Source organism: Bactrocera tryoni, chromosome 5 (genome assembly GCF_016617805.1).
Source record: "Bactrocera tryoni isolate S06 chromosome 5, CSIRO_BtryS06_freeze2, whole genome shotgun sequence".
NCBI classification, from domain to species: Eukaryota; Metazoa; Arthropoda; class Insecta; order Diptera; family Tephritidae; genus Bactrocera; species Bactrocera tryoni.
This window is the reverse complement of record NC_052503.1, coordinates 19,145,265-19,155,912: the sequence shown is the minus strand read 5'-3', so window position 1 is coordinate 19,155,912 and position 10,648 is coordinate 19,145,265. Positions and strand designations below refer to the sequence as shown.

At 35.7% G+C, this 10,648-nt stretch overlaps 1 protein-coding gene across 1 annotated transcript; it reads left to right on the top strand.

Annotated features, from left to right (window-relative positions):
* Positions 1–6,686: 6,686 nt before the first annotated feature.
* On the top strand, positions 6,687–7,500 carry LOC120776733 (cuticle protein 18.6). Its single transcript, XM_040107660.1, has 2 exons — positions 6,687–6,833; positions 7,219–7,500. The coding sequence occupies exons 1-2, from the start codon at positions 6,687–6,689 to the stop codon at positions 7,498–7,500; spliced, it is 429 nt and encodes a 142-aa protein (XP_039963594.1).
* The last annotated feature ends 3,148 nt before the right edge of the window (positions 7,501–10,648 follow it).

Below are 10,648 nucleotides of genomic sequence, written 5' to 3'. Positions count from 1 at the left end.
AAATTTAGAGTGTTTTTATTGACATATTGAAAATATAAAAAAAAAAATTATTTGAAAAAAATTAATACTTTATTACTATCATTATTGTCACTCGAAGTTGGAACCTGAAAAAATGCACGTGTGTGGCTCGGGTGTTTTTGCCTCTTGATGTTAACTGAAATCAAATATTCTTGAATATTCTTAATCTATAGACATGTCGTTCTGGTCGGAACTACTGAAGTTAAATTTCAAGGTTAAATAACAAAATGGTGGACTTTGAAAAAAATCTCCTTTTATTTTAGCAACGAAAGGGTTGTAAAATAAAAAGTGAAACAAATTCTCGTTAGAACCGACGAGAACTATAAATGTGTAGAACAGCCTGTTACAATTTGTAAGCAATCGGTTCAGTAGAACCGAGTAAAGTTACGACACGGGCCGACCAGAAAAACAATGTTTGGAGAAAAACGAGTTTAAAGTTCAACAACTCTGAGAGAGAGGACTCCGAGGCGCTCTAAGAAACTCGTTATAACTCCCGAAATATTCCGAATTTCTGTCTGAAATTTTCACAGTATATTCTCAAGACATTCTATTTTCAAATTAAGCAAAAAAAAATTTTCGATTGTTTGAACCCAAGTTACCAGACTACTACGTTAAAAGCTCCATAAAGATCTGAGTCAGAAAAATAAATTTATAGTGAACATTTCTTTGTTCTAGGTGTTTCGACTTGAATAACTAGTGACAGGACCACAGAAATAAGACCCGGACCATTAATTAGGAAATAGACTTCAGTACCATCTTTACTTATGAACCAGGTTGATTAGGCAGTTGGTAGAGTAGATGGCCGACGACGCACTTAGGCCTTTAGGAGACCCATTGAAAACGCCTGAACTAAAATGTAGTGGCGATCCTTTCCTTTATAAATCCTTAAAATCACATTGAAAGTGTTCTATAGTAACTTCTTATTTTACCGTTGATAGCATCTAGTTACAATAGGCATTGTAAGGTATTCACAATCTTCCGTAATTTGGGCTTATAAGACAATGACTTGTTAGCACTTCCTCTAAAGTTCTTATGCCATTCCTTTTGAATTTTAATAATCATCACGTACGGTCCATATTCTATTAATGTCACGTTTGTCTGCTTGTTAAGCAAGCTAGAAATGGGCTCAACTGAGACTCCGTGTTCCCTTTTTATCGGAGCAGGATGGTGCCTGTACTGGCTAGTTCATTTGCTTCACAGTTATCAGGATTATAACTATGTCTTGGAACACATTGCAGCTTTATCGTGAAATAAGATGTTAGATCTACTAACCTTATGCAAATATAATGTACCTCAGCAGACATATATTTTCTTTGATTTTTTTCGAGCGGCTTTACAACTTTCCAATATAGAGAGGTCAGGTTAAGGACTTATACCAAATACATAATTTTTGTTACACTCAACTCTTCCTATTTCATTGCCTCAAAAGGTTTTGAAACTGCGGATTCAAATAAAAACAACTTCATCAGCGGTTTTTTTCTCGTAAAGTAAATTCTCTTAACTCAACCGAAGTAATAATTGGTTATTCACCACCTCATCTCGAAAACGTTTTATAAGTGATCTCTTCTTAAAGGCTGTCTACGGGCGAAAAATTTATAGGCCTGTCGGTTTGTCAATTTAAGTACTCACCATATAATTATACGACATTTGCGGGTATTTACTACTCCTGAATTCACGTATTTTCACCATAACATAAGTTAGTTGATGAACCGCAACTTCTTTCGCAATTTTTCATTAATTTCTCAAACTGAACCAGTTCAAAATAGCGTAAAAACAGTTAACATTTTATGTCGCTAGAGCATTCTGATGTTTTAATAATTTCAGCTGTTCAGTGAATTTTTAATACAAATCAAAAATTTGTCAATCAGCAACATCCTTAATTGTGATAAAAAAGTTCCCGGAAATTGTAAATAACACACAAAATATTTAATTATTCATCAATATTTATTTTGTCGCCTTCAAAGTAATCGCCACCAGATGTAATACACTTATGCCAACGATTTTTCCAGTCCTCGTAACAATTTTTTTAGCACTTTTTAAAATGGCCTTCAGCTCGTTCAACGAAATTTGTTTTATCCCTTCGATCGACTGGAAAGGGGCTCTACGGAGCGGCAGTTTCAGTTTGGGGAGCAAGAAAAAATCACAAGGTCCAAATCTGGTGGAAATGGTGATTGATCGAAAGTATTCATTCCGTTTTTAGCTTTAAATTTCAAACAATGTATTTTCTTTGATTTTTTATGTCCTTAAAATTTTCATAAAAACGTCCGAATCTGCAATACCTTTCACAAATACAAAATATTCCATATATGAAATTGAGTTTTATGGAATGTTTATAGACTTGCTGCTTAGAGCTCACTTGGCAACTTCTGTTATGCCCACAATTTCGACCTGAAAGATACAATTGTAGTCATTTTGTTTGAAGCAGCCTTTTGTGGACACATTACTACAGAAAAAGACCGCTTCTGTTCCTGTTACACTCTATGATCCGTCAATGAATATATAGATTTCGCCGTTGGAACTATCTATGGCTGAACCATTGAATCATATGTTAGTGCGCAGCGGATGACACTTGCATAGGTAAACTCCACTTTGAAGCGAAAGCTCTTCTGCAGGAGTTTCAGATTCGAAGGCCTTTGTAAGCCCAGCTGCCAATTTGTACCTCTCCCGCCTAGTTGATGGAAATCTCAAAGACCCTTTCTATGAACCGAAATAGTTGATTAAGATTCAACCCTGAACAAAGAACCGTGAGGTCCTCTGCGTATCAGGTGCCCTTGAAGTTCTCCCTGTCAAGCAGAGTAATAATTTATTGGTCAAGGTGGCCTAAAACAAGGGGGATGGCAAGCCTCTTAGAGGGTGGCACAAGTTATGCGGGTATTTACAATGCTGAAATCACTTGATGCTGCTGCGACTTTGCCGATATTTATAGTATAGCCGAATTACAACGCCTTTCTATGCTTATCGGTGTCATATCGCTTCAGCAATATAATCGCCACTATCAGTAAGACACAATATACACTCGCAGGCAACAATTTCAATCCCCAGAAAAGCAGCCAAACAGTTGTATAAACAACTATTACACAGAAAATGTATTCTTTATCATGTCTTCAAATGCTTAAGAGCTCAGCAGCGGCACCTCAAGAAAGTAAAATAAACGAAAACTGCTACTTAGTACATATATACACATGTTTACTTATATATGTATATATGTAATGGTATATATGTATATATTTACGAGCATTTCTGCAAGTGCTTTCTGCAAACGCTGCTGATTGAATGATTTTGGAGTTCAAAGCGTTTGACCTCACCTTTTGTGGTGATTTGCAATGAAAACATGTAATGAGGAAGAATGTATGTATGTGTAGATACACATGCAACATACGGTTACCGACTACTCGTATCCAAAGATGCTTGGCGATTTGCTGCGGTGAAGAATGAGTGTTTTCGCGGAGATAGTTGGGCTTTATCGCCAGCTTTTGTGTGCCGTCATAATTGCAGCCGGTTTATGGTTGGCTTAAGTGATTGTTGTTTTTGTTTTTTTTTTCCTTTATTGTCGCCGGGTGTTAATAGCTATCTGCTTGGCCCTAACGCCCATTCATTGCACAGTTTAATCACACAGTCACGCCTGATTATTTCAATATAACGGTACATAAATCCTCAACTATTTATTATATATGTATTCCTATATGCATATATATTATGTGTATGTGTAAGTGTTAGCGATTATCGCATGAAGTTGCATGCACTTGCAGTTATTCATATAAACATACAAACTAGCTCACGTAATAGCAAAAGTAAAGTTTGAGGCATGTTATGGACTTTTCCAATTAAACTCTTTCATTTTACTATGAAGCAATTTAAGGTGCAGATGATTGATCAGTAAAAAATTTATTGTGGAAAACTAGTTTAACTTTACTTAAAAAACGATATTTCGGCTTAAATATGTCAAATTTTCATCAGACTGAGGTTGAAACTTCTTGGTTGACTGTTTGCTTCAAAATGGTTGAAATTAATGCTTCATCGATATATACCAAGCTTTTTATCAATACCTAGGAGTTTTTGGCTTCAGAAACGACCACTGTTTACAGTTTTCAGAGTGGGATCATTCCTGAACTTTGACGCGGCGATCAGCCCAATATGCTGATCGAACGAGATATTTATTTAATGATTTCATTTAATTTTTTGGAGATATAGTCATATTTCACTACAGAGAAGTTGGCAGATTTGAGCTAAATATTTGTAATTGCACTATCCAGCTGCTAATAATAATATTGAAATAAAAGGATGAGTCACTGTTGAAAATCCCACATTTGTTTTTTAGCAAACGATTCTTAGCCGTCTATCGAAAACTATATAAATATGGTCCGTTTGTCCATACGTGAACTAGTCCGTCAACTTTTGAGATAACGATCTGAAATTTGTTACAAAACTGCCATACAAACTAACCGATTAAACTCAAGTGCTTGTATGGACAACTTTTAGCAAGCTATCTTCACGGATTATTTTCTAAAGCAGCGCTATAACATCCTAATTTTCAAATTACTAAAAGACCACTGTAGCTGCCATACAAACTGGCCGATAAAAATCAAAATAAAGATATTTTTATAACTCTTTTAGGACGTTCTTTCTAGAATTTGGAGTATAAACGATGAGAACATAAGTTCAAAGTCCAACGAATGCAAAATCTCTAATTAAAAAGCAATAATTTTTATTGTATCACATCTCTTTAGATCGTTTCAATGCGTTTCTATGTTTATGTTCAATCGGTTTGCATACAATTTATTACTTCGCAGAACAAGCTGCAGGCTATACCTTGAGTAGAAATTGAGATATTTTGATGAAACTTGTTATGCGCGTTCATTACGAGTTCGTAGGTGGGCGTAATCGCCCACACCCACAAAACGCCAGTAAAAACCTATAAAGTGCCATCACTAAGGACTAAATTAAGATACGAAACTGTAATTTGGCACATGGGATCGTAGTAGCAAGGGGTGCAGTGGACAAAAATTAAAAAAAGGTGGGCGTGGCCCCGTTCTCTAATAAGTTTAATGAACACATCTCCGAAACCACTAAAAAACCAAATTTGTTTAGCGCAAATAATAACAGGTGGCGCAAAAATTACCTTCCGATGTTTTTTGGAAAATTAAAATTTTTTTTTAAAAAATTAAAAACTTCGATTCTGCTTGTGGGTAGTTTTTATTTGGTCTTTTAAATTTTTTTACATCAAGTCGAGAATATGACATCATTTAAATGGCCGCCGCCACAGTTGATTGTCATTTCAGCCTTTTTGAGAGCATTTTCCTTCACTTTGGCCACTTTAAGAGCTGCAAAAGTCCAAGTCTTGTTGACATAAACGCGTGACTTCAAAAAGCCCCACGAAAAGAAGTCTGGAGCGGTCAAATCAGGCGATCTTGCTGGCCAGTGCAAGTCGCCAAAACGGGAGATTAGACGCCCGGGAAATGCATCCTTCAGCATATCGGTTGTGACCATTGTTTATTTACGTGTATTTCCATGTGTTTACTACAAAAATGTCAAAACAGAACTGACATTAGAGGTCAATTGCAATTTTTATAGCATCTTCTGATCATCTTCTGACTTTTGCGCTACTCTGTATAAGAACTTCCACGGGCAGTGTAAAAATGATAAAATTCAAAGGTAACCCTGCTCACTCCCCATATAACGGTTCTGTCCAAAACTTTTAAAAGCACAATAAATCAATTACTAATTACGCCAGAGACAATAAGTTTTACCTCCGAAACGGCATGAGAGGGCTTAATGGGAATTTGACGACGGGTGTGGCACCCCCAGCGTTTTGGTGAAATCTCATACCTCGGAACGTTACTGACCAATTTCAACTAAATTTATTATTATATATATATATCGGTCAATGTGTGGGATATACAATTGAAATGCAAAGAGAATATTTATCTGACAATTTTAATTCTGTGTATCAAAAATGGTTTGAATCGGATCAATACAGGATTTACTCCATATGATACGTGATTGTTTGTGAAGTACCTTAATGAAACCCAGAGAACATTTTTTTAGGATTTTTAATACTAACTACCTCAACTCCCATATACTCAATATAATGATTTTCGTTTTTCTAACAAATGCCTTATATGTCGGTCAGTGTTTCAGTTGTATAGAGTATAAAGTATATACAATATATATAAAATTGGTTGCACTTCGATCCTCTAGTTGACTTTTTAAACTTTAAGTTATTTCATTGGCTTTGATTCCTGCAAGTTGCAAGTGTTAGAAATTTTCGATTGCTTCCGAACGCTCTACCTTACTTGTTATCTTTAGTATTGCTTTCAAGATTTAATTGTTTATCAAGGAATTTGAATTAAAATATTATTTCCAAAAATAAGAGTCACGTCGAATAATAAGTACTTGGATATCAAAATATTTTACAACAATTAATTTATTAGTAAAGTTAATATTGCAAATACAGTTAAAAAAAAAAACTATGTATTTAAAACAAAAAATATTTGATTATTTTTAATACTTTTTATGTTTAATTATTAATTTCATTCAATTAATATTTCTTTTATACAAATCATGCAGCAATTTACTTTCAATTCATTTGCCAATATTTTTTTCTCACACTTCACAAACATAAAAATATACACTCATGCAAATTTGCGCAATTTCCTAATTTTCAGACCATGAAAATGTTCGATTTCCTTGCCATCCTCATATATCTTCAATTATCTGCGAATTTGTTGCCACATTCAAGCGCTCAACCCCAGCAGGGCTCAACGCTTTTTACAGAGTTTTCTGCAGATTACAAAAACCAGCACAACGACGATGAGGTAAGTCCCACGCGTTGGCCAATAAGCGCATCCATGAAAGCAGTTAAATTAAATAATAAATTGTTGGCGTAATTAAAACCGAAAAGAGGTGAACTAATGTGACGGCGATTTGCAACGCAGCACGCCATCGAAATTGCGCGTGAAGAAAACCAAAAGAGATTTATCTCCATATGCAAATGAGTTTGCGGCCAAGGTGGCAAATGTGGGGTAAAATTGAAGACTTCACACCAAATTATCGAAAACGCTGGCAACTTGGCACACAGCAGACCGCAAATGCAAACGAGTTCCCACATAATTACATTTCAACATTACTAATTGCTTGTATTTATATACATAAATCTGTGTGTGTGTTAGTAATACTTCAGTTTATTGCTTGTCTTTGCAGTTGAAATACGCGTATCACTACTACATCGATCATCCGGAGTCCATGGTGCATTTGCATCATCGTGAAGAGCGCCACGGCTCGAGTGTCACTGGCGAGTATGGTTTGCTGGAGCCCAACGGCAATGTGCGTAGTGTCTACTACATGGTAGACGGTAATGGCGGCTTTCGTGCCACTGTACGCACGCGTACGGCAGCGAGCAGCACACGTCAGCTAATTCGATTAGAACAAAAACAACCGAAGGAACCCATACAACATGCCCAACCAGTGGCTTTTATCAATTGAGGGGAGTATGCGGTAATGCAATATTGGGTATAGAGGAGCGAATTTGTACTAAAACTGTGCAGAATTCATATTTTTATAACACATATACCAATAAAAACGATTTACACTGTTAATTCTTAACTTTTTAATAATTTTGTAATTGAAAACAGGACCAGAAAAATCATGCGAGTTTTAACAGAACGCCAATAAGTTAGAATCCGTTACAAAGTTTCTGCCGAAATGAGTTCAAGATTTGTGAACTGATATGTAAACAAAAATTCTATCAGATTTACATAGGAAATGATAACTTTGAGAAACAAACTTATCAAACAAATGAATTTAAGATTCTAATGCAGATTAAATATCAATGTATGTACATATACGAGAGCTGCTATATATATTCTGGCCTAGGGCAACACTAAGTGTTGCCAGGTGCAATCTGACATTTCCATTGGAAAGTTTGACATTTTTTAGCATAACATCACTCAGAACGTTTTGTCATTTAATCGTCAATTGTTTTATTCACAGGGAATTAAAAAATTCATCTCGGCCAAAAAATGGAATTAACTCGTGAACATTTTCGTGCAATCATTTTACACAACTTTCGACGTGGATTATCACGACAAGAGTGCATCGATGAACTAAAATCTTTGTATGGCTATGAAGCACCATCCTATAGCACTGTGAAAAACTGGTACAACTCGCTCAAATACGAATTCCGTGAAGGTCGTCCAAAAACAGCCGTTGTGCCAGAAAACATCGATGCCCCACGTGAACTGATAATGCAAGACCGTCATGTAACATACCTTCAGATAGAGGCATGCCTATACATTTCTTCCACCAGCATACATACGATATTGCATGAACACCTGGTCGTAAAAAAGGTTTGTTCTCGTTGAATCCCGCACCATTTGACAATCGCTCAAAAAAAGGCTCGTGTGGATTGGTGCAAAGAAATGCTGAAAAAATACGATCGCGGTGCTTCAAAAGACGTTTATAAGATCGCCACAGGTGACGAATCATGGATCTATGCGTATGAGCCCGAAACAAAACAGCAATCGACAAAAACAAAACAAAAAAAAAATAAAAAAAAAGAAATAAAAAAAAACATTTTCGTTGATAAATATGCCTATTTACATTATTAGGCCAGAAATATATATAGCAACCTACGTACATATATTTCAAGTTACTTTTTTTAAGTCAGAAAAACTCAAAAAAGATTGAATAGAGAATTTATTACAGGCTTGGAAATTCTAATTTTCATATGATTCGTGATTTCAGGAATTAGGTGTTTACCCTAATAGGCCAAATCGAGGTTAGAAAATGTTATCTACGTATAACCTAGAATTCATCTTCGAACTTAAACATTCCCCTTTTGCTATAGAAAATATTGAAATAAAGACACATATATTTATAAAAATTGATAAATTGAATGTTAATCCATGTTGATTAGGTTAAAAGGCCGATCAAAGAACCATCTCACTTGAACAGTTTAGAAAGCCAATCCGTTGTGATGCCTATAAACTCCTACAAAAAATTGTGGATTATAAGACCCTACAGATCGACAAAGCGCTTTGAGCATGTCAAAAATTTGTTGGAACGGCTAATATTAGTTTCGGTTTGCTAAAGATAAGATTACCGACCTCAGTCTTGCAAAGACTGGATAATGGAGGAGAATGTGACTGGATGTCTCCACCTCATCTTCCTCCATACATCTTTAGGAACTAGCGTCCGAAAAAATTCTAAGCCTTACCACATTCATGCCTATTGGAGAATGTCCAGTAAGAACTCTTAAACTTGCAGCAAGATGAACTTTGTCGGCACATGATAAATAGTTTAGTAGATCTCATGCGTTCTACTCAAAGCCACTGCTCGTTGACCACCGCTTGCTAAGCGCACGCGAGGTCTTTGCTTCAGTGCCGGAACGCACGTAGTCAATGGAGATCAAACTCGGTCTTATTCCGATGCGAGCGGAAAAGGGTGATTTCGCCGTAACCAGACACCCAAACGAACCTAATGATGAAGTAGCTTGAAGCTATATCTATTGAGTACAGACTCTCCCTTTTATTAAGTTGTGCTATCAAAATAAGTCACAAAACGTAGAAAATAATTCAAAAGTGCACTCTTCTGCATATCATTTATGTTTGTAAGTACTTTTTCTCAATAACCACAAAATAGTCTCCCATTTCATTGTATTGGGCTTGATAACGTTGTTCAAAGCTCAAAATTTCCTAATGAAAACCTTATCCTTGCTCTTCTGAATACTTGCCCACGTTTCTTTTTTTCGACACCAAATGTCGCCGAGAGCGCGAGCTTCATTATTTTCAGACATCTAATAGTCGTTTATAACGGCGCGGTAACGGTCGCCATTAATGGTTACGTCTTCACCGGCATCATTTGTGAAGACATATGGACCCATGATTCCACCGGCCTACAAACCACATCAAACCGTTGTTTTTTTCTGGATGAAATGGCAGCTCTTGAATCTCTCCAGGTTGCTCTTGTCCCAAAAGCGATAATTTTGCTTGTTTACATACTCATTATGCCAGTCATGTGCCTAATCGCTGAACTTTTCAAGAGTACCGTTGACAAGTGAAGCGATGTCGCTTGGGAAGGTTGAGCGGCTTCAGTTATTGCACAAGCTGTATTTTGTATGCTTTCAATTTAAGATCTCAAAGAAAAATGCGCCAAATCAAGTGTACACTCTCAGCTACGGCTGCCAATTAATACTGAACAAACATAACATGACAGCTTGACACGAATTCTCCATGGTAGTGCATATGTAGCCTAATATTATATATACTAAACATTGGTGTAAATGTTAAAATTTTTGTATGAACTTCGTTTGTAACCTTTTATTAAAGATTTCAAACAAATGGCTTTCTCGATTCTGTATTGTAAATTTTCAATTTAAATTTTTTTTTAGAAAATTATTAAGAAAGACTCTGCCACTAACTCATGTGATATTTTTATAGTCCGTATAGAAATTAAAGGGTCAGTAGAGTAATCTTTTTTCAAAAAAACTTTTAAATTATTTTCTGTTCCCTTATACACTTAGAATTAATGCAAAAACTCACTTTGCTTAATTTTTTTTAATGTTCACAAAACGCCTGGCTATCGTCACTATATTTTTTATAATTTATTGACAATGTTATGACAAAATTTATAT

Bases quoted from the DNA above. Each gene is read 5' to 3' on its own strand.
- LOC120776733 (XM_040107660.1), top strand. From the start codon at position 6,687: ATGAAAATGTTCGATTTCCTTGCCATCCTCATATATCTTCAATTATCT. The intron at 6,834-7,218 runs GTAAGTCCCACG...TTGTCTTTGCAG, and splicing joins ACCAGCACAACGACGATGAG to TTGAAATACGCGTATCACTA.